At 43.9% G+C, this 24,706-nt stretch overlaps 1 protein-coding gene across 6 annotated transcripts in view; it reads left to right on the forward strand.

Moving 5' to 3' along the window:
• kidins220a (kinase D-interacting substrate 220a) overlaps positions 1-24,706 on the forward strand; it is a 35,958-nt gene that overhangs the window by 7,656 nt on the left and 3,596 nt on the right. For 4 of the 6 annotated variants that reach the window (XM_028992886.1, XM_028992869.1, XM_028992877.1 and 1 more), the window contains 19 exons: positions 246-344; positions 424-522; positions 603-701; positions 837-1,014; positions 1,179-1,343; positions 1,672-1,851; positions 2,403-2,568; positions 2,670-2,821; positions 3,075-3,361; positions 4,153-4,293; positions 5,974-6,211; positions 7,121-7,209; positions 9,785-9,929; positions 10,180-10,342; positions 18,653-18,831; positions 19,956-20,185; positions 20,402-20,515; positions 22,132-22,164; positions 24,501-24,638. In XM_028992886.1, the coding sequence (XP_028848719.1) occupies positions 246-344; positions 424-522; positions 603-701; positions 837-1,014; positions 1,179-1,343; positions 1,672-1,851; positions 2,403-2,568; positions 2,670-2,821; positions 3,075-3,361; positions 4,153-4,293; positions 5,974-6,211; positions 7,121-7,209; positions 9,785-9,929; positions 10,180-10,342; positions 18,653-18,831; positions 19,956-20,185; positions 20,402-20,515; positions 22,132-22,164; positions 24,501-24,638 (2,895 nt within the window). The remainder of the gene's footprint in view (positions 1-245; positions 345-423; positions 523-602; positions 702-836; positions 1,015-1,178; positions 1,344-1,671; positions 1,852-2,402; positions 2,569-2,669; positions 2,822-3,074; positions 3,362-4,152; positions 4,294-5,973; positions 6,212-7,120; positions 7,210-9,784; positions 9,930-10,179; positions 10,343-18,652; positions 18,832-19,955; positions 20,186-20,401; positions 20,516-22,131; positions 22,165-24,500; positions 24,639-24,706) is intronic. The other 2 variants (XM_028992892.1, XM_028992902.1) reach the window with 2 other exon arrangements.

The raw sequence follows: 24,706 nt of genomic DNA on the forward strand, positions 1-24,706 counted from the left end.
CATACACATGTTATTTCTTGATATCATGTTATTTAAGAAAATAAGCCATTTCTCATGTAACTCCTCATTTTGTTTTCTTTACGTGGTTGCATGTATATTTGGGGATTGTATGATTCTGCTCATCTGACAGTGCGATCATATTGTCTGCAGAATTGATCCTTGTACTGGTAATTTGTTCCAGATGCATGCTCTTTGTAGAATATTCTAATAATGTGATTTTTTTTTTGTGTTATGACCTGTTGCAGAGTGGGGACACTGTACTGATTGGAGCAGTGCGCGGAGGCCATGGGGATATAGTCAGAGCTCTGCTAAATAAATATGCAGACATCGACATCAGAGGCCAGGTACAGTATTGTCTGGTATGTTCAACCAACCATAGTTCAATACGTTAATTGTACTTTTTCCGTTTTTCTGGGGACGTAGGACAGCAAGACTGCTCTTTACTGGGCAGTGGAGAAAGCCAATGCCACCATGGTGCGAGACATTTTACAGTGTAACCCTGACACTGAAGCCTGCACTAAGGTAAGGTAATAGGCTGTAATTACTATAAACCATCAATTATAACCTTTCATAACACTTTGTTTTATGTTTCCAACTGTTAGGATGCTGAGACTCCACTCATTAAGGCGACTAAAATGAGGAACATTGAGATCGTGGAGCTTCTTTTGGACAAAGGGGCCAAAGTGTCTGCTGTGGACAGGGTATCCAGGACATTAAATATAAATAAATGTTTCACTTTTTTTAACATTATATTTAACATTATTTTTATAAATTCTTTTCAACATACTTCTGCATGAAATTTGTATTTGTTTACATTTTATATTTTTTCATTTCAGAAAGGGGACACTGCACTTCACATTGCCATCCGGGGCCGGAGCAGGAAGCTGGCTGAGCTTCTCCTGAGAAACCCTAAAGATGGCCGCCTGTTGTACCGACCCAACAAGGCAGGGGAGACGCCCTACAACATTGACTGCACACATCAGAAGAGCATCCTCACTCAGATATTTGGTGCTAGTAAGCAGTGACAACTTTCTGTATTGGAGCAGGGTTGTTTTTTTTTACTTATACCTTGATTGGCCTCAGTATGGATGTAAATTGCCGTGAACTTCAGTGGTACAGCCAATTAAGTTGCAACGCTGTGAACTTAACGTCTGTCTTGCATCCCTGTTTTCTCTCAGAGCACCTGTCTCCCTCAGAGTCTGATGGGGACATGCTGGGCTATGACCTATACAGCAGTGCTCTGGCAGACATTCTCAGTGAGCCCACCATGCAGCCACCAATCTGTGTAGGCCTATATGCTCAGTGGGGCAGTGGCAAGTCCTTTCTTCTCAAGAAACTGGAGGGTAAGAGACAGCAGGAAACAGGAATAGTATATAGCATAGCGAAGTACATGATTTAATTGAAATGGATAATTTAAAATTTGAATTCCTGCCATATTATAAACTCACCAGTCTGCTGTAATGGCGTGCAGTAGGCACTATGAACAGTTGAGAATGTGGGGAATGTGTTTCTGTTGATATTTGACTAACATTTTTTGGCTTTTGGATTTCAGTGAAAATCTCCACAAATGTGTACTAATGTCAGGCCAAGGAGCTGAAAGGAGATCCACGTTTCTCAAAAGCTAGACTTCATCATAAACCATGATTAAAATGTTGCTGAATTCTCTTCCAGATGAGATGAAGACATTTGCTGGACAGCAGGTCATGCCGCTGTTCCATTTCTCATGGCTGGTGGTGTGTCTGACCCTGCTGCTCTCTGGAATGGTGGCCGTGGTGCTTGGCTTCACTGTGGACCCCCGGCTGGCAATGGCTGTGTCTCTCAGCCTACTGGCTCTTCTCTACATCTTCTTTGGTAAGTCAGGGGTCTCCTGTCCTGCAGTCTATTCTTGAAAAACTTGTGAACCTTATTGTCTCACAGGCACATTTGGTCAATTTTAAAGCATTTGTTTCAGCTTTGGTAAGTGCATATTTTACCATGCTTTTTAAGGCTCACTCGATAACTTTTTCTGATTTGTTTGTTTTTGTCATGAATTACATTTCTAGGATCGGCTCTAGGATTGTCAGTATCAATGTTTTTTCACTAGAGGACGCCATTGTATAGAATCCTGGATTTGCTGGATGTAAATGCCCAGAACAATAAGACAAAAAAGTACAAACCCCTTGTGAAATGGAAGAAGAATCTAGTCCATTTCCGATTAAAAAAGGTTATAAAACACCAAAAAAAAAAATGCAAAGATGGAAATAAAATGATTTTATAAAATCTCTTAATACTGTGCTTAATCATGAAAGTGAAGTGATTGGTATGGCATGCAAATTCATGTCATTTTGCCTTGAGAATCATGATCAAGTGACGTCACAGCAGTGGGATTCTGTCTGATCATTGGGCCTGTTGTCTGTCTGCAGTGGTGGTGTACTTTGGTTGCCGGCGTGAGGGCGAAAGCTGGAACTGGGCTTGGGTGGTGAGCACGTTTCTGGCCAGACACATTGGCTACATGGAGCTGCTGCTCAAGCTGATGTTCGTCAACCCACCGGAGCTGCCAGAGCAGACCACCCGCGCCCTGCCCGTCAGGTGCCCTGCCGACCAGCCCCATATTTACAGAGATGGCACTCTGAGTACACTCGGTATGCTTAATTGGCGATGTTTGGTCTCATTGTTCTGTTTCTGCTCAGATTCCTGTTCACAGACTACAACCGTCTGTCCAGTGTGGGAGGAGAAACTTCCATGGCAGAAATGATTGCTACTCTGTCCGACGCCTGTGAGAGGGAGTTTGGCTTCATGGCCACCAGACTCTTCAGAGTGTTCAAGAATGATGAAATCCAAGGTGCACTGTGCCAGTTTCGATATTGTAACATGCCTGAAGTAGTTTAATCAATACTGAAGTTATTGAAACTGTTAATGTAGCTCCATGCAAGATTTTATAGATTTTTTTTATACACATTTAATGCAGATCTGAAAATATACATAAACGCCTGATAAATAGTCTTTAAAGGTGCTTTTAACTGTACATGTTTCTGATGAAGTGGTCATCTTATGTTAACTGAAACAGTCCTTGGCCTAAATTTGTTGACCTGTAGGTAAGAAGTGGAAGAAGACCTGCTGCGTTCCATCCTTCGTGCTGTTCATGTTGACGCTGGGTTGCCTGGTGACGGGCTTGGCCCTACTGGCCATCTTCAAAGTGGACGTGGAGAACATGACTGTGAATGCAGTGCTCATCGGCATGGCGAGCGTCGTAGGCCTGGCCCTGCTGCTGAACTGCCGCACCTGGTGGCAAGTGGCCGACTCGGTGCTCAACTCGCAGAGGAAAAGACTTCATCACGCTGCCAATAGCATGCACAAGCTGAAGAGCGAGGGCTTCATGAAGGTGGTTTTCTTTAGCCTTCCCATTAACCTGCTCAACCTCACAATCACCATACACCATTTTGTTTTTAGCTCAGCTCAGAATTTTTCACAACATGGAATTCATTTAATATTGTTCATGTTATTCACGTTAAATACCAAGTTAATGAGCATAACAGACTGATGCACATTAAATAGCTGCAGACTTGGGGGGAGAAAAAGGGGTAAATTAATTTATGTATACTCAGTAATAAAGTTTGGGTTTTTTTGTAAGCATGTGGTGCCTGTGGGATTGTAAGTCTTGTTAATAGCTGTGCGCCAGGGAGTCCATCATTCTTCTATGTATGAACATTTGACTGGCCACCAAATGCTTTCTGAACAAATCAAATTGAATTCCTTCTAGCGGTCACCCAAGACCATTGAAAGACAAAGGTATCAACTTAAAGCTTTTAAGCAATTATTTGCAGTCAAGATTTGCTTGATATCTTATTAGATTCATCAAAGCACATTTATTATTATTATTAAATATTATTAGTAGATACTATTACAAGTTACACCTTGTGTAAGGGTCGAGTAGCTCAAATGTAATTTTTTGGGGGGTTATTACAAAAAGGGTTAAAAGAATGATTCTAACATTAAGATTTGTCAGAGTTTGTCAGATCTCCGAGTAATTTTGCAAACGATTTGTGAGTTTGTGAGATTTTTAACATTAAACGCAACAGCAGTGAAGTAGCAGTTTGGTGGCCGGCTGGCTGTGAGGAGCAGTTGGCGGGGCTGTAATGTGTTGCTGATGTGGGATGTGCTGGACGTTGGCAGGTGTTGAAGTGTGAGGTGGAACTCATGGCCAAGATGGCGAAGACCATTGACGGCTTCACACAGAACCAGACGCGCCTGGTGGTCATCATCGACGGTCTGGATTCTTGCGAGCAGGACAAAGTGCTACAGATGCTGGACACGGTGTGTGCGTGTGAGATGATCAGTCATTCCACAAACAGTGTTAATTTTTCATTGATTCTGTTGTAGTCGTGCGCTTCTGCTCATATTACATTTAGAAAATTGCATTATATTTCATTAAAAAGTTTAACAACTATAATTTTGCTTTATAAATGTAAGATATCAAATATATGATTCATCATAGCTTAAAAGTTCTGACATGTAATAAAACATCATAATATAGTATTTGTAACAATACAAAAGTTGTTTATAGATATCAGTTATCTCTTAAAAAAGTTAATAGGATTTTTGACAGCACAAACATAAGACATTTGGATAATTGTATTATTTTCATTGTGTTTTATTTTATGAATAATACTGGATAATACAGACTGTTCCGAGAGCCTTACTTCAGTTTCCCAAAATTAAAAGTTTACTTCTATCTCTGGTTCAACATCTGTCAGCTCTAACGAATATAGATGTACCTCAAGTTAAAATGGCTTTCTTCTTACTGCTGATTAAACTTGAGACGTGATGCTCAAATGGGTGCAGGCCGTGTTAAGAGCTAACACTAATTGGTACGGAGACCTTTCTGTAGGACGCAGAGTTCAAGTCCGCATGCCCCTCACCCTGTCCTCGAAGTTCAAATTCCTGTTTCAATCAGGATTAATAGAATTTCCTTGAGCCAAATGTTATTATTTATGAGAATAATCCCCTTGTGTTGGCAGCCGGCTCTGTGTTAATGAAATCTTCTGTAGAAGGCAGTGCCTGGGAGCCCATGAATGGCTGCTTTTGTTAGCGCAATTAGACATGTCCCTCTTAAATCCTGAGCTTTTTGTCTCAGATTTGGGTAGGAATTACAAAATTGAATCTTTTGGAAAACTAAATATTTTTTTTACCACTTGTTCATGCCATGTTTGATAAATTTGTGCATGGAGCAACATTTAAATAGACGTCCAGACTGAGTGTAATTGAGTTTCTCGTACATCTGCAGTGTAAGCAAATATTTATCTGTTGATGGGCCGGGGCGGCTGGCTGCTGTAATGAACTTCAGCGGTCACCCAAATCAGTGTCCTGTGACACTCCAACTCTTGCGAAGGCCGTTCCCAGTGGAAAGTCCCATCTGCAAGACCGAAATCGGCACAATAATTAATCGATTTAATGTTTGCTTTTTTCTTTTATTTAACCTCACTGTGCAACCTCTGACTTGCACTTTTTATTGTACTTATTTACAATTTATTTAGAATATCAAATTTTGTAGATTCTCTTTCCCCTCCTCAATTGATCTTTAGAAGTTTCGGAAGATGAGAACACCTTCATTTTCCGCTCATGAGGAAGTCAAACTAATTTCATCCTGTTCAAAACATTGTGTGACTCCTACTTTTTCATTTTATAATGTTGACCATTGAGTGCATGACTGTACGTTTTAGACTTGTTGGTTATGCAGGGAGTTCTGTACACATAGTTTTGTAATGGTCCAGAAGACTCAAGACAATGATCAGAGGGTAGCTCTGTTTTTTTCAGGCCAGGGGGAACCTTATTTGTCTTATAAACAACGTAATAGAACCGGACACCAGCTTTCTAATTGAAACGGAATTTCTGAGCTCTTGCTTAAAGTTGGTTTTACAACAACAATGCCAAGTGATTCCCACTGCTGCATTGCATATGTAATAGGATGCTACTTGCATTACTTTTTCTCTCCAGGTGAGGGTGCTGTTCTCCAAAGGCCCTTTCATCTCCATCTTTGCCAGTGACCCTCACATCATCATCAAGGCCATCAATCAGAACCTGAACAGTGTCCTGCGGGACTCCAACATCAACGGCCACGACTACATGCGAAACATCGTCCACCTGCCCGTCTTCCTCAACAGCCGCGGCCTGACCACTGCCAGGAAGCTCTCCATGGCGGTGCCCACTAATGGTGATGCTGGCATCTCAGAGGGTATGAGCTGTCTGTCACATCATTCTGATTTTAATAATAAAGAATGATATACACTACCAGTCAACCACTTGGATGCACCTATGGAGACTTACAGATTTAGTATTTTTATATATATTTTTTTACCTTCATGGCTGCTTTGTTCACCATTGTCATCATCAAAAGCTGCTTCATGAACATGCTCATTAACATGAGTGAATGATAAGAAAGTGTTCAGCATAAACATTCAGGTCAGTTGGAAACCATCCCAATTGTCTAACGTAAGGTGGTGGAGAGAAGCCAAGGTTGTGAAATGCTGCAATCACAACAAAGCTCTGCTTTGGAGAGACTCAAATGTTGAACTTTTTCTGTTATAGTCTTGTTATTTTGTAGTCCTGTGTCTTCAACTTTGTTCTACTTTACTTTACTTGGCAAACGCTTTTATCCAAAGCGATACCAACAATTCTCATTCGGTTTCCATAGATTGTGAGTCAAAAAAACTAAGAGCCCTGATAAGGCCTAACTTGTCAAGAATTGTTTGGAATTGTAGGGAATTATTAAGTGCTGGATGTTTTTTTTTTTTTGTGTGTGTGCATTTGCGTGTGTTAGTGTTAGACTCGTTTGAAATACTTTTTAAACAAGTGGGTTTTCAACTGTTTCTTGGGCAAGTCCAATGGAGCAGGGCAAGTTGTTCCACCAGCCAGGGACAACAAAGGAGAACAGATTTGATTGGGATCAGAGACCCCGTGAAGAGGGAATTTTTAGTCTCATAATGTTCTATAATGTAATCACATAATATTCTATAATGTAAAAGTGCAAGATCCATAAATGAGTTGGTGCGTCCAAACTCGTGACTGGTAGTGTAGAAAATGACAGATTACAGGTTCAGTATGAGTTTAGTTAGTGTGTACTGTGTATCTGTGTCTGTTGTAGCATTGCACGAGGACACTGACAAGAAAGTGACCCACAACAGCCTGGGAGACCAGGCGAAAATGGCCAGCAAGACAGGACTCCAAAGGAGGGTAGGTCTCTCCTGGGCTGTCCCTCTAAACCTGCTGGAAATTATTTCCTGACATGAAGATCTGGATGGTGAAGAGGATGATTCACTCAGTCATGGGGTCATAACCACACACACGAGAGTGAAATGATGTCTTTTATTCCCAAATTCATAAATGAAGTCTGTGTTTTGGTTTTGGGGTTTTTCGCCAGCAGCCCCCCAGGTCAGTGTGGGATGCAAATAGGAAACAGAGAACCAGAGACACATTGCTGTTCTATATTGTCTGTGTGTTTTAGGGTTGTAGTGTATGTGTGTGTGTGTGTTTATGGCGGCGTGGTGGTGACGACAGTGGTGTCGCTCTCTGTCACTGAGGAGCCTCTGTAATTGATTTAATGTCTGTTTATCCTTCCTGCTGCGATGCCATTGCCTAATGACAGGGTGTAGCAGCAGTGGGTCTCAGTGACAAAGAGCTGGCATCGAAGATGCGCGCGGGAGGCTAAGTGGCGCCGCCGCTCCCCCTGCGAGGCTGTTTGTTTGCGCCGCTGATTTATCTGGCTTTTTATTTGCCCCTTGTATTTCGGGACGCGCTCCTTTATTTTGCCTCTGCTGTTTTCTTGGCGGCCGCTCATTTTGCCGCCGCTGCTCTCCCCCAGCCCCGCCTCTTCCTTCTTGTTTGCTGCTCAACTTCGAAATTCCCTCCTCACTGGCGGCTCTGAAAACACTACAGTCATTATGAGTGAACGGACCTACTTCCCTTCCGCTGAAAAGGCCAATTGTGCACGTCAGGCCAGAGCATTGCTGTTAAACCTAACACACTGAGTGAGGTGTGTGTGTGTGTGTGTGTGTGTGTGTGTGTTTTCCGTTTTTTAATTTTCATAATCCTCAACCATTAGTACACTTCTGTAGTACGGATGGGGGGGGGTCGTCTTCTTGGAAGCTACCACGCCCTTCAGCATTTTTCATCACAAGACAAACAATAAGGGAGACAAATGGAGCTAAACCATAACTGAATTACTGTCTCCACTCATTTCTGTAGTTTTTTTTCCTTCTTCCTTTCATTCAACTGTCTGTAGGGAATTGTAACCAGAGCTGGCAAAACAAACCACTCCAGTATCCAAGAAATGTCGGTCGCTTTGCCGTGTCCATCACGGACCCCAACTTTCTCGGTGTCTCTGAGTGGAAAAGATGTCCTTCCAGAGATGATGAAAGAGGGGTCAATACTCCATTACTGGAGGCCATATGCTGCACGGAACGTCATTATATGAGTCCAGGCGTCGGGGGGGTCACGCTGAGCTTACGCTGGCTCACCGGATCTCCTGTCACTCACTCATATTCTGGATTCTTTCAAAAAGAAGAATCCCGTTATATGCACTTTATGTTGGAAAATGTATGTATGTAGTCTTTTTGCAAATATCTGATCAACCAAGATCAAAGATTTTGGTTGATTTGGTGGCCCCTCTCTGTGTGGAGTTAGCATTTTCTTCAAAGTTTCCTCTGGTTGCTCTGGTTTCATTCCATAGACCAAAGACACTGTTGATACTAATTGCACTTTTAGCCTTCGACAGACCGATGACTGTCCAGTCAAGGCTTGCTTGTTGACCCCCAAAGAGCCAAACCAGTAATATGCTAAACAATATTTTGTAAAAAGGCAGCACAGGCCTGGGTCTCCCCTTTTCATCTTTCAGATCGTCTGTCTGCTAATTGGGCCTTTAAAAGGTTGTTTGTGTGAAGAGCAGGCAGGGTGGAGCCGAGGTTGCCTGACCACAGGAAGTGAAAGTCCAAAGGGGTCAACCCGCCACCACCCATCACATGGAACATGACACAGAGTTCTGTCATGAGGTGGTCACCAAGAATACAAAAAAGGATCTTCATTTTTGAATGGACGTTTAAATGGAGCTTAATTTAATGTAGTTTTGCCGTGTTTGCAAAGTAAAAAGTGTGCATATATTGCACATACCCTCATGGCTAACTGGATGTATCAATTTTATTGCAGTTAACATCAACATCATTTTTAATTTGACAATTTATACGAAAAGCCAGCAGAAAGCAACCTAATGTTGTTTATGGACTTGTACAGACCAAACTATTTTATAAGGAATTATATGTTTTTTTTTTTTTTTTTTTTAATCTTGGTTTATACCATGATCCAGTCTTGGACAAGGCTACAGTTGTAGGACTTGTAGGCATTGTCCCCGTGATGAGGAGGAAACTTAGGGGTGACCAAGCTTTTTCAGTCGCTGCACCAAGACTTCGGAACGCAATGCCCTTGAACATCAGGCCGGCCAAATCCCTTTCTGCTTTTAACTGCTCCCTCAAAACACATTTTTTCTCCTTGGCTTTTACATCTGTCTGAGATGTTGGTTTTACGGTTTTATTATGGTTATTATTATTTTATTATGTTTTATTCGCTGTCTCAGTCTTTTCCTTTGTCTGTGTACAGCACTTGTTTTAAAGTGCTTTATAAATACATTTAAACTTGAACTTGACTGTCTTGATTTTGGTCCTCCTGTTATATCTGCACTCTTGTTAAGGTGCTTTCTTAATGAAGGCCTGAAGACATAGATACAACTGAACTCACCTTTGTGTGCGTGTGCGTTTAGGATACCTACCGAAGGAGGCAAATGCAGCGCACCGTCACACGCCAGATGTCCTTTGACCTGACCAAGCTGCTGGTGACCGAGGACTGGTTCAGTGACATTAGCCCTCAGACCATGAGAAGACTCCTGAACATCGTCTCAGTCACAGGTGCTCTGCTACACAGGGCTGCATGTTTAACATCAAATGGGATTAGTTTGACTGATACCGCCATTGGGATTCATGTTGTGAACATGTTGTTCCCATTCTCGGTATTGGACTTTGGGTTTGGGCTTGGTTTTTGGTTTAGCGATCTGTTTACTGATGTGAGAATTACTAAATGTTACTGCATCTCTACTACATTTTCTCTATTATTGTAACCTGATATTCAGTGTGAATTCAGCAAGCTCCCTTCTGACAGGTCGCCTACTGAGGGCCAATCAGATTGTGTTTAACTGGGACCGTCTGGCATTGTGGATAAATCTGACTGAGGAGTGGCCCTATCGGACATCGTGGATCATCTTGTTCCTGGAGGAGACTGAAGGCGTGTCAGACCAGGTCACCCTCAAGACCATTTATGAGAGGTCAGCTCACAGATGTAACAGTGCATTTTTCATCCAGAGGACTGTAGGCCTGTACAGCCATATATCTGTTGGATAATGAGCAATGTTTGGGTAATGCATCATTCCGCACTCAATAATTTTGTCGCCATTTTCCTAATTCATTGCTGATGATGAATCTTTCAGCGTTTTTTTTTAAATTTTTTTTTTAGTTTTTTTACCATAAATACAATTTAAACTTCTTGCACTATAATCTAATTGCCCATATAATTGCTAGCAATCTAATAACAGGCTTAATCAAAGTGGCACAACATCAGTTCGGGAAGAACAATGGTTTATTTTACCAATGCTGGCTACCAGTGAATGTTGTGGCCATCATCACCTACAGGTGGCAGTAGATCCTCTCTCTTCTGGACGTCACTAATCTGTATTTACTTGCCATTGAAATCATACATATTTTCTGCCAGGGGGTCTTTTAGTGTGTTGTTAGGTTACCCTTTTAAACCAGACCAGACTCGTGTTGCCGCAGTGAATGGGGCCGAACGGGCAGAATTTAATTTGAACACGGTCACTCAAGTAAATGATTACAATATTGCACTGACTGAGTGCTGCTGTGATGCTGTGGCTCACAGCGTGTTGTGTTCTGTCATTTGTTTTTAATGCTTAAGCGAGGCTGGTTTGGGGTTGGAGGCGAAACGCTCCGCTCCTGCCATGCTTGGTTCTTTCAGCTCTGCTTGAGTGGCCATGTTCTGGGGCTACAGACATTGTGAGGTTAATGCATTGTGTCTATGCTTGTGTGTGTGTTGTGCATGAATTGATATATGGATTTCGGTCCATGTGTGTGGGAATGTGCATGCCGTTTCTGTGCACGTACATGCATGCCGTCCTGTGTGCATTTATGTATGTGTGCGCGCGTGAGTGAACACAAGCAGAGCCATTAAGGCCAGTGCTGCATGTATCAGCGCTTGGCCTTTAAAGGTTGCGCTCTGTCACACTGCTGCTGCAGCAGCAGCCCCTGGGGCTGGTAAGTGTCAGAGCGACTCCATGTCACACTGGCCTCTGGTCTGTTTTCACCCCCCCCCCCCCCCCCTCTCATTCTCTTTGTCTCTTACTCTCTCCGAGGCCCTTAAACACCCCTTTTCACGCTTCTCCGTCATCGGCCGTGACTGAGCCTGCAGTTCCTCTGCTCGCCCTGCTTTTGCAGCTTGAAATCTCTTTTGGTGAACTGGTAACGTGCACGGTCTGGTCAGCCATCTTCTCTTTCTCTTCTCTTCTTTTCTTTTTTTTTTTTTTTTTTTTTCTTTTCTTTCTTCTCTCTGCTGCAAGTTCTTCCCCCCCATAATGGAAAGAATCTTAAATGAGCCTGGAAGCTCTTATCACAAAAGCGATCTGCTTCAGATAAGGCCGCTGTCGTTTTTCTCACTACTACTTTTTTCTTCTTCTTTCCCTCTATTTTTCTATCCCTTCATTTCCGTTTTTTTTTTTTTTTTTCACGTGGCCAGGCCCTGTTCTTTTTATAGAGGACTGAGTCACCGTGTTGTGCTGAACCCTGGGCTTCTGTCAGTTCGGTGTGCATTTCAGGAACAGACTGCTCTTTTCTTCCCGTGGCGCTGGAGATGTGGTCACTGAATTAGAGACGCTGACCCACAAAGCAGCGCTCTTCACCTCCATATGGCCCGACCCTGCGGAGCTCGCGTGGGAACGGCGTGACTGCTGGCTGTCTGGCCCACGCCGTCCCCCCACCCCACAGGTCACAGCCTGCGTTCCTCCTGACCACTGGAGATTGATAGGCAGCCACGGATGGTTACACTGGCTGCTTTATGTGGCTACAGGCAAACCCTGAGACATGCTAGCGCCGGAGTGGGTGAAGCAGTGAGTCAGCTTCTCATAGGTCAACCGTCGCGCCGAATACCCATCACCCGGCTTCTCTTGCACTGTTCCTCGGACCCCCGTGCATTATTACTACAGCCACGCTGTAGTGCTTTTTCTTTAACATAAGGGGTGTGGTCCTGCTACAGACAGATATGATGGGCCATATTCTGCTGCTGAACGGCTGTTATACACTAATGACATCAGACACTTTTTGATTTAATTCTGAGACTCAGGGCTAGAGTCACCCCTGCGTAGAGGTCAGGGGTCAGACGTGTGGCTGTGTTGCCTGGAGGTGCAGCGCCATGCCTAATGTACGGTTAACAGTGATAACAAAAAGGGAACAGAATTAAGCTATGATACGAAAGATATAAATTATATGACTGAAAAATATGATGACTAAATTAAAAATAAGAGCTGTTTTTTTTTTTTTTTTTTTTTTATCCTCTCTGTTTTCACTTTTGCCTATTTGCAAAGGACGTTAAAAATTCAATATTGGCATGAGCATTTATTTATGAAAAATAGGTGAATCAGCCACAGCATTAAAACCTGAGCTGAAGTGAATAAGATTGATGCATGGAGCAGCATACTTTTCAAACCTGTCATTGGGTTAACGGTGATGAATACTGACCTATACCTGAACATACACTGCACAGCCCACTGCTGATCCCTCTCCACCGAGAGATCCCACAGTAGATGTGAGTGTTGAAGAAGATGGAGGAACACAACAAAGACTTCCAGACGACTCCTCGTTTCCCTAGAACTCAATCTGATCAGGAATCTCTGACAAGTTCTAGTAAAAGCAAGTCCCACCTCAGAACGTCCTGTTAGGGAATAACAGTGTTGTTGCTTTTCATGCATATGTACAAATTTTCAGTTCTTATCTCCAATGAATGAAAGAAGGCACAATTTAAACCGCTGTGCCTCACCACTATGGCAGTGCAGCCGACCAGCCCACAAACGCACGTGGGTCAATTGAAGAGAAAACGAGGCGGGGTTTATTTACTGGCCCCCCAGTAATGTGCAAATTCAGAGTTATTCTCTAGCATTTAACAAATTTAATTTTAAACGTAAGAAAGGTGGCCAGTGGAAGTCCAAACGAAGGAGTTCGTTGGAGGAGGTGGGGAAATTTCCAGCTGTGATCCTTGGGTTTGAGCGGAGTCAGGTCTTCGGGGAGGTTATTTATGGTGCTCCGCTCTGCTTTTAGTGCAAGGAGAAGCGTGGCCCGCCGAGCCAGTTCTGTTCCGACATCTGGTGTCGTGACTTGTGCCAGGATAGCCTGGTGAAACCTCGGTGACCAGTGGTCACACTGTATCTGGACACCCCTCGCCCATCCAATCTCTCTCTCTCACACACACACACACACACAAAAACCCTCTCCTGGACTCACACACACCTCAACAAGAGCCCCTTTAATTATTTTGACTGAATAAACCAGAGGGTATGAGTAAAGGCCGAGTGACTCTTAGCTGTGACCCGGACACAGGAAGTGACACTTAAACGGAGCACAAGCTCGTAAACAAATAATGAAAAGGAAAGAAAAATGTTCTGCATCCCGTGGGAACCAGCTTCTTTTCTCTTATAGGCGATGGCGCTTTACTCTGCAAAGGTGTAAACACGGAGAGTTTTTTTTTTTTTTTTTTTTTTGGCTCTCTCTGTGCCAATAAGATGTGATCTGTCTTGGCAAGCCGACACCTTGCCGAAAAAATCGACATACCTCGATTTTTCAGTGTAAGGAAGTTCTCAAGTGTGCCACTCCCGCCCCGCGGTCTCCCGCAGCGCGGTGCCAGCGCCGGCGACGAGCCGGCAGCTCGGCTGCTGATGTTGGTGCCTATTCAGACGTTCCTCTCCCACAATGCCTCCTGTCACCGTTCTCAGCCCCTGCATTCATTTCGCTGAACAATTGCCTCTCAGTGACGCGCCTAAATCCCAGCTCTAAAGTGATTTTCTCTGAAAAGTCGAAACTTCTAACTAATGACACTTGAAATGAATATGTGCGAGGCAATTGCAGCTAATTAGAAGGACCCTTCTCCCAAGTACTGAAACATTAAGATGACATACTGTTCATTCAGGATTACTTTAATTGGTACAATTATTGTAATTTCGTTGCAATTAAGTTTTTGAGATAAAAGCGTTTTTTTTTTTTGTAAAGACCATTTGTCTGATTCTCTTTATGTAAAAAAAACAAAAAACTGTTAAATAATGCTCTTCAAAAAGAAATGACTTTTTTTTAACTACTTGTGAACTTTCTTGCCCTTGATTGAGGACGCCCTCTTTTCTCTCCTCGCCGCTTTTGTGGATGTGCATTTCTGTCACGTAGCAGCTTGTCTGGAAAATCTCTATGCGCCGCTAACAGCAGAGATGTTTTCCTCTCAATTCTCTTTCTGCGGAGAGAGGCTATTGTGCCGCCGCCGAATCCTTCTAGAGCTATTTGGCGGAAGGAGTAAACTTGTAATTTAATAGTGAAGCCTTTATTCGCAGAGAAGCCCTAAAGCCCTCTAAATGATAAAGCTGCTGAAAACCCATCTATTTCCCAATAGAGGAGGCGCTATCTGTGATGGGGAGTGCTTTATTGGATGCACACAGTGTCCGTGACAAACAGTGTGACCTCCAGATGGATAAGATGGTTGCAGAAGCAAGGGAGAAGGGAGGAAAGCAGATATTTGGTGGAATACAGTCTGAGGGAAGGCGAGAGAGAGGGCACATAAACTTCTTTTTTTTTTTTTTTACCTTTCTTAATGATCAGATTATTGAAGAACTGTTCCTTCAGTGATTATTCATCTGATGATCTAAGTAAAGGATTGTGTTTTTTTTTTTTTTTTTTTTTCTTAGACTATTGTGATAACGGCATTTGGCGAATGGGTAAAACAATGGGCAACTGCAAAGCTCACCCATCACTGATGGTGTCATTCGTATCATTATCTTATCATCTGTGTGTGTGTGTGTGTGTGTATGCAACGGCAGCTGGCCAGTGTGTGTTGTGTCTCTCACCACATGTGCGACCACCTCTGTGCGTTTCCGTATGGGTGGCCATTGTTCGGTGTAAAGGTTGAGGTGGTATAAATAGCTTGGCAGCGCCGCGCAGGGTCCGCGATGACCTTTTTAAATCGGACGCTGGAGCTCATCACGCAGTCACCTCTGCCGCTGCACAGGGACCCTTTGGTGGCACTGAAGTGAATGTGAAGACCTGCAGAGGTCAGAAATGCCAGTGCGCAAGTTCCTCTTTCAGTACTGGGGGGAAAAAAAGACCCCTGAAATGGTCATTGGGACCACCTGAGTTATCTCACTGCCTTTTTAGCTTTTTATAGCCCCATTTGGCCTTGAAGCTGGAGAGTGTCTCGGTTAACTGATGTCCTCCTCTCGTCTGTCTTGAAAAAGCCCAGAGTTCCTGTGAAGTTCCTGAGAGTTTCCTGCTTTGGTTTTTAGTGTTATTCCCCCTACAGGAAGTCAAATAACGGATTGGTGACAGGAACTTTTATGGCGTGAGTGGTCCAGACGCAGCACCTCATCCCCAGCGGCTGGATGCGTCTCGTGTGAAGGGGCGGCGGGGGACCGCCGTCTTGTCTCGCTGTCATCTGCCAGCGGAGTGAGTGCAGCGCACCGGATTGACACAGGAAGCCCTGGAAATGAAGGCCTTTTCGTGTTCAGATGCCCCACCTGATTGAGGAGGTGTTTCTGTCGCTACAGCAGAGCTCGGCCAAGGTGTCCGTTTTTTCCACCCATACGTTTTGCAGGCCGTCTTTCGTTGGTGCTGTGCCACTGTTTCTCTGTCCAGAGAGGGTGGCTCTGAGTGAAGCGTGGAGGCAGGAGAATTCTCTCTTCACTCTCGTCCCCTTCAGCCTGGTGCTGCGGTGCAGGAAGGATTAAATGCACCATTGTGTGCAGGGGCTGTGAGGTGTCCTGATGTGCTTTTGTCACCACGCCACCATGGGCCCCCTCAGCCCCATTACCCGTCAGAAGTCACTGTCCTCTTGTGATCTTTAATAGATCTTGCGTGCTCAAAGGGCCAGTATTTCAAAATGCTGAAGCAGATGAGTCCCGTTGGCCACCGTCAACGTAAATGGTGCTCTTTGTGCCTCAGCAACAGGGGAGAGACGCACTTACGAAGCTCGGCGCTTGCTGCTCTCGCAGCTCTGGAGGCGTGGAAGCGTACGCATGACTTCTGGTCATCTGAAGAAGCCTGGCATTCTTCGGAAGGGAGGAAAAAAAAACCCTCTCGTCTGACTCAGAGCCCCAGACGTTTCCCCACGGCCGACCAGCAGACGATGCGGACAGAGCATGTCCAGTCATAGGAAGGGCCGCGCCACGACGCCGTGTGTTGGGCTCTGTTTGTCTTCTGTTGTCCTTGGACGACGGTGGCGAGGGCCTGTTTTTCGCTGGGTGCTGCCATGTTGCCAGGCCAAATAGAAACCTTCCCCCGCTAGTGGTGGTGGGGGGAGAGGATCTCGGGCAGTTTGCGAAAACAAATTTGATGAATACATTTCTTTACTGTAGTAGTAACGTTTCCATTTGGTTTTCCAGTGGTCTGCATTCACCAACAATGCACACATATTCCTTCAAACATTTAAACAGAAACTTATCATTTGTTGGTTATATTATTTCAACATCATAAATCCTAATATGCTACATGGATTATGCATAAAGTTAAATATTTAAATCTTTATTTCTTTCAGAAATCCATGTCAAATTATGAGGAAACTGCTCAAGAATTTACAGAAAACAATTGTCATCTATTGATGAGATCCTAATTGATGTACTTGTGTGTTTCCCACACTGTCGCTCCCCATATAATGTCATTTATTTACATTATTACAATAATTGTTAAATTGACACTCGTGCCCCGTGACTGGAGTCAACATCATGAAATAAATCAAATTTCACAATCACTTCACAATGACCCTTCCCCTAGTGGGGTATAAAGTGATGTCATCGAGTCAGAAAAAGTGTCAGAATGTCCACACAAGGTTTTGTTTCTCTGTGTGTGTGTGTGAATATGATGTCTTTTACATTCATGAGCTGCACCTTTTGTCGAGTTTTGGAGAACACCTCTCCTCGTCTCTGGCCCGTGAAGGTCCCTTCCACACAGTGCCCTTTCAGTTCTCATGTCCACCTAATTTTTCGCATGTGAAAGGTCAGCTGACTATTAATGCAGCATCCTGCGCTGACCCGGCGACAGTGGGGCCTGGCCCGGCACACTGTGGGCCTTTGTCCAGGGCCTAACAGCTGGTCTCACACGCGGCTTCACACCCAGCCCACTCTCACGCTGCCTGCGCGGCATGAAAAAAAAAAAGCCATTCAAGCTGCTCTGGAAATTTCACATGTAGCCAGGCATCATTATTAATGCATTAACAAGACACCTGGGTAAAATCCAAAGCTCCGAGATTCTGCATTTTCAGGTCTATGCGTCGCCTTGCCTTAAAACACGGCATCTCACTGCTCTACTTCTATTCCTCCTACTTATTAAAATAATGGTTTATTATACACTCCTGTGTAACAGCATCCAGGATTTTTATACCCTCACATCTTAAAAGCAAAATCATAACTGCACATATACTATGAATTAAATCACAGAACAATAAAGATTAAAAAAAAAAAGTTGCCAAGCAGCTGTTTCACTTCAAAATAGATTCTCTTGGATACGGAGCCACACTTTTACACTGTCAACATAATGCATAGATCTTTATTTATAGATTGAAGAGAGATGATCAGACTGCATTTTCACTACCAGCTTGACAACCAGAAAGTAGAAAAAGAGGAAGAATATGATAGTGACAAAGTCACAGCTGATGATATCAACTTGCAGTTGTCACTTACAAACTGAGAAGAAACGTCCATACTTTCCTCAACATTTTATAGAAATGATGCGGTGGAACGTACCGATACGGAAAATGCTAGAACCAAGATGCTGCTTTATGTGTCAGTGCCCATCCCATTGGGAAATGGTGGGAGTGCATTTATAGTGGGGATGGAGGCAAGGACATCGGAATCAAATCTTTCCACCAAACAGCCAGTTTTCCCACTTGATAGCCCAGAGTAGAGAGATGTTGAGAGATTTGGAGCTGTATTCTTAGGACTCAGGGTTTAAAAAAAAAACAAAAAAAAAAAAAAACAGATTTATCTAAAGCAGCCCTCCTACGCATAAAAAGATGAATTGGCAAAGAAAGTCATTTATCTGAAAGCGTGTCTCATTTTTCGTTTAAAATGTATGAATGTTGCAGCCAAATAGATAGGCTATCAGACACTTTAGGGGGTTTTAAGTAGTAATCTGTGATAATGTGTGAATAATGTATGCGCTTGTCTCTTACGCACGTCTGACGGCCGCGTAAGCGAACACAGAGGACTTTTATTTTTTTTATAGACGTGGAGATGGGAAGACGCTGCTTTCACATTCCATTTTTATTTTTCATGTGGTTATTCATGTTGTCACGAGTGTACCTGAGTGCTGCTGCTTTTTTTTTCTTCCAGAATTTCTAAAGACATCCCAACCACAAAAGATGTGGAGCCTCTGCTGGAGATTGACGGCGATATCCGCAGCTTTGAGGTGTTCCTGTCATCTCGAACCCCCGTCCTCACTGTGAGAGACGTAGAGATGTTCCTGCCCTGCACGGTCAACCTGGACCCCAAGCTCCGGGAGATAATCACAGGTCAGCCGGTTTCATCCTACAGGGAGATGCCAATCCCCTTTTATTCTTCATGTGAACGCTTGCATTGTCATAAAACATTGCATTATTCAAAAACAAATGTGCACTCATAATTCTAAAGGGTACATCTTTGACCCTTCATCCCCAACCAAGTATTGTTGACAACATTTCCGACTAGTTTGGAGGCATCTACTCATTTATGTTTCATACATTTTTTTTTTTTTACATTATACAGCAATACTGAAGACACAGGACAATGAAGTAACATACTTTGTAACAAAAAGCCGTCTCGCCTTTGCTGATCACATAAGGGTTCTCCATAACGGATCAACCCCTTAATGTTTTGACAAATGTTCCTGTCTGATGCCCTTTCTGATGCAACCCTCCCCATTTACCCAGTCTTGGGACCGGCACCAAGAAATACACTGTCACATGCATCTCCAGTGTCTGCTACACTTTCTCCTGCTACAAAAATACTAAATGTGTGTTTCTTGCCATGGATTCTTCAAAATGGCTCCGTTTTAGTCCTCGTAACCATTTGCATTACATTTACATTTAAGGCAGTTATAAGACGCCCTTATCCTGAACACCTTATAACCTGTAGTTACAGGGACACAATGGTAGTAAGTGGGATTTGAACCTAGGTCTTCTGGTTGATAGGTGAGTGTGTCAGCCACTAGGCTACTACCACCTTAGTAACCGCCACAGATTTGGTGGCTCCAAACTTCTGAGTGTTGGTGTACATTTTTTTTTCAATTAACATAGATAATATTGTAATATTTTCATGTGTGCGGAATATATTTGTCAGTTAAATGGGTTGATGCATCATCCTTTCAGCACACTACTACCAGCACTGGTGTGCCGCTATCTGTATTTTTACCACGATGGTTATCATGCACATAGAACCAGGCTGAAATACTCAAGTGCTGTGTGGGAATATTATTTCTTATGAGATGCGCCTCATGTCTCTTTGAGTTCGTTGAGCTCATACAAATGTTTCAGAAATGCTCTGATTTGTTTGACTATAAATAGGAGTGAGTGGGTGGAAATGAATGGCTTTATAGTCCAGGCCAAGATATAATCAAACTGCAGAGATGAAACGCTCCTCTACATCCCCCTGTTCTCAGACGTCCGTGATGCCAGGGAGCAGATCCACATGGGAGGAATGACCTATCCCACGCTGCCTCTGCAGGAGGGCCCTGTGCGAGGGCCGTCTGTGTTTAGCCAGCACCCTGGGGCCTGCTCGCCCACCGGCTCCTTCCCCGGAGCTTTACCCGCCGCAGGGCCGCTCCCTGCTCAGCCACACAGCAGCTACTTCAGCGGCATGACGGGCCCACAGCACCCGTTCTACAACCGGGTGAGTCAGCAGAGCACCGGCCAAACTGCTCACGCTCCACTTCCTGCGGCCAGATGTTCTCCAACTGGATGCAAGGCCTTATTCCCATCAGTTTACACATAATTTATCCCTTCAGAATGTTGATTGATGTTTAATGCACATGAATCGATCAACTGGATCCTGTCCTGGTGTCCTTCCATCCCCATGACTCCTGCCTCTCTCCTCCCTCCCTCCCAGCCATATTTCCCTCATCATGTCTATCACCTGCCAAGGCAATACCCTGGCTTTACCCATCATGCCCCACCACGCCCACCAGCTAAAGGTTCTTTTTCCATGGACTCCAGTGGACTTGTAAGTATAGAGTTAAGAGGACCATTCACAGCGATTTAGGCCTGAATGAAAAAAAAAAATATATTATAATTAGAACTTTTAACCATAATAAAAACAAAATAAACCTGTGCATGCCTAAACACTAAAATCCTATAGGGTTTGCCAATATACCAATATATATATACCAATATTCCAATGTTCTCAATATTCAGATGAGTACAATGGCTGTGTAACTGAATTGATATTAAAATTAATACTAGAATCACCCCGGTCGCCTGGCCCTACTGGTGCTCCACACACACCCTTCCATTCACTCCATCCTTTCCTCCTGTTTTGTCTGGCCTCTTTTCTCTCTCTCTCTCTCTCTCTCTCTCTCTCTCTCTCTCTCTCTCTCTCTCTCTCTCTCTCTCTCCTGGTTCTCACTACTGTTTGTCCCCATTACCACCTCAATTCTGCACTCCCATCAGGATGTAATCAGAGAGGACGACAGAGAGAGCCTCCCCTCCCCTACACCCCTGGCCATGGTAACCCTAATAACCACGTGTGGGTGTGGGTGTGTTTGCGCACAACACACACGATAACATACACCCAATGCGCATTGCATGAGTTTCATAAGCGTTTTTGCATTTTTAACATGGGGGGATGAACAGTGGAAGAGAGATTTTTTTTTTTTTGTCACTGCTTGTGCTCACACAGTTTTGGTGTGTTTGTGTTTTTTTTTTTAGAGAACGTACGTAATAGGGATGTTTTCTGAGCATGGAAGTGTTCAAAATTAGTGTTTTCATTTAAGACCACAGCGCAAGGTGCAGATGCAAGGCTGCGCTCAGCCATAAACTCCACAGATCTGTTTTGTTCACCGCCATAATCTTGGACCATATCTTCTCATTACTGCCCCATGCACACAAACACACACACACACATGCACACATCTGCTCTCTCACCACCTCCTGTTTCCTTACGACTCCTCCGGCCCGCTGCTCCAACTTCCCTTCCTCTTTCTCTCCTGCTTTTTCAGCTCTCACTTCCTCCTCTCTCTGCTCGGGGTAGACTGGGTGTAATTGGCTGCTGATGGAGGTGGCTGTATTGCTCTCCGTCGGACGGATTAGCATCAGCGGCTCGGGGGCCGTGTGCAGCGCGGTAGCCGAGCGGCTCTTATCTCCAGAAAGAGAGGCTTCCTCCCCTGCGTGCCTCGGCTCCTCTCGCCCGGCTCTCTGCCCGCGCGCTGTAATTACCGCCTTATCACAGCCGGGGCCTTCACGCCCCGCCGTCTGGGTGGGGTGCGGATCTTTAGCCTTTTTCCTCAGAACGGACTTCTGCTTTTCAGTGTGGGAAAGACACTGCCGATGTTCCCCAACAGAACTTGGGCCAGCTTCGCCCGTGGCGCTGGCTGCACAAGTAACACTTCCCCCCTGAGCACGCTTTCCTTTCAGGCCGGGTTCGAGTTCAGTGTTCGACTCGGTCAAACCCATTTCTTCTTTTCAGGTGTGGACACTCAAGAACCGTGGGATATGTTTGAAAGGAGTCTGTTGAGTTTTGTGTCCCCCTACATCTTGTTTTGTCCCTTTCCTGCACTGTGATGAAGTGTACATGTGGTCTAATGTTTTTTTTTTCCCTTGTCTGTCTTTGTCTTCCCCAAGCATACAAAGCCTCCGGCTCTCAACATCAAACAGGTACAGATCCTCTGGGCTCCGTCTCTCTGCTTCACTTATTTCTGCAGCAGCCTTCCTCACCCTGGTATGCTTTCTAGGATGTAGACCTGGGTCACATGTGCACCAAGGCTAAACTATTTAATCTGGGGCAGCGGTTGGCCTGGCGGGCAAGGAAACGGACCTGCAATCGGAAGGTTGCCAGTTCAAATCCAAGGTGGCACTAAGGTGCCACTGAGCAAAGCACCGTCCCCACACACTGCTCCCCGGGCGCCTGTCATGGCTGCACACTGCTTAACTGCAGAGCCTGTGCTGTGGTGTCACATTTGACAACTAATCACTTTCACTTCTCCTCACTGTGTTACTGAAATGACAAATGTCCATTTTAAAAGGCTGCTTTTATTGAAAACCACGTAATGCTTTTTAAATTTAACTGGCCTGTAAAATTAGTCCTGGTGTACCCGACATTTTTCAGAATTCTAAACATTCAGTCAAATGATCTATTCTTTCAGCCATGCAGTAATGGTAAATTACATAAAACTTAAAAATTGCACTTAAGGCAATACCAGTCACATCCTTCTATGATTTCATTTTCATTTGCGCATTGTTGTGGCCTAAAATTCCTCAGTTTGTTGCCAAAAAATGCATGTTGCAATATTTTTAGCCTGTTCCAGTTGAATTTCAAATTCCTGGAGGGACTGACTGCCACAATAACAAGAGGTCATGTATAATGCAAAAATAATGTATAATACATATGCAAAATAATGCATATGTTGACCCAGGTCTAACATAGATGGTGTAGAGAACAGGTATGAATGTGGCTTTTTCACTGCTCAGACTTTTGATTTTTTCCATTTGTTGAACTTTCCTTGTGCTCTGTACTGTTTGTTAACAGCATTTAATAGATTACCTTTGGCTCCTGCATTTATTGACTATGTGTGAAATGTATTAGCAAGAATTAAGGAGATAATGAAACATGGCTCTGTAATGAACCCAAATGCAAATGCAGTATTGCTGCTTGTTAATACGCTCTGCCCTCTTGTGTTACATCGAGCCTCGCCCGTTTTATAACACCTGGCCATCCATCTCAGAAACGTGAGTCATTTTTAGCTCGCATCGTTTTTATGGGGAAATGGGCTGCAAGATGAAATGGCCTGGGTCCTTAAACGAGAGTGACGACTGACAGCAATTAAAATGCCTCAAACCACCAACTCGTCACACGTGGTGTAGATCTGTGGAATTTCAATATAATAGATCTACGAACACGACTGTAAGAAAGTGGTTAATATTTAAGCCTCTCTAGATTTCACCACTTAATAGTACATGTTGAAAAATGTAATATCATAGGAAAAAAATGTGATTTGTTTTTGCGAAAACAAAATATAAATGCATGTAATAACATACATTTTAATAGTTAATAATAGTAAATAAATACTAAGTAAACAGTTAATTGACAGTTAATACAAATTGTAATGAATACATAAATTAACATAAAATTGGGAATTTGTGTGATTAGCCATGATCATGCATTAAAGGATGGTTAACCTTTTTTGAATTATATTCCAAGAGCGAATGACATTTTGAACAATATTCTACTGTATTTTTTTTTTATAGATTATAACTTTAGTGGAGGATACTGGGTTGGACATGCACCATTCCCCCCCGATTGTCTTGTTTTCACAGAGTTGCTTTTTCCTGCAGCAGATGTGGTGTTTTTGTTTTAAGAAGCTGACGCCTGCTTCCTCGGGGTATCGATAGAGAGCATCCTGGAAGGACGGTGACCGGTGCTGCCGCCCTTATCTGCTGCTGGGCGTCGCGTCTGATGTGCAGAGCGCTGGCGTTGACCGCTTGATTATCTGCGCTGCAGAAAACGGGGGCGCTCAGAGGCAGGCTGGCTGGCCGCAGCCGCTCTCTCCTTTCTGCCACCTACGTGTGGTCGATCTGTCATGCAGACCTGCTCGCAGGCCAGGTGCTGTGGTCAGGCAATTGCCTGCCATAGTGAGAGGCACCGGCGCAGGCAGGGGCACATGCAGCCTCACTGCCAGCATTGTTTAGCTGTTTGTTCTGGTGTATAAATATCTCCTTTCACTGAAACCTTTTTCATCCCCGATGAAGCCTTAACAAACAAGAATCTCACTTTAGATGCGCTACATCCTTCATGTGGCGCTTTTGTTCTATCACCGGTTTCTCACAGATGCCGTTGCACACATGGTCACAGTTTGCTTTATTTCTGTTTCGTTACTGGGTAAAAAAAACAAAAACGTATCCACTGCTTTGCTGCAATGCGCTCGAAATGACATGGCTGTTGTTGGAGAAAAGGGGCTGTTCATCTTCATTCTGATCGTTCTGGGTGTGCACAGGGTTCTGGATCTGTGATGCCCGGCAGTCAGTGGGTTCTCCTCAGTGCCATGAACACAGATGCCATGTGCGAACGCATCAGGCAGATAGAAGGAATTGCTCCAGATATGCTGGACCAGTACACCACAACTATCAAGAAAGTAAGATCAAAGACGTGTGTGTGTGTATATAATGTAAACTTACATATTTTAAAACTTTAAATGTTTAG

This window comes from Denticeps clupeoides, chromosome 1 (assembly GCF_900700375.1).
Source record: "Denticeps clupeoides chromosome 1, fDenClu1.1, whole genome shotgun sequence".
Taxonomy (NCBI): Eukaryota; Metazoa; Chordata; class Actinopteri; order Clupeiformes; family Denticipitidae; genus Denticeps; species Denticeps clupeoides.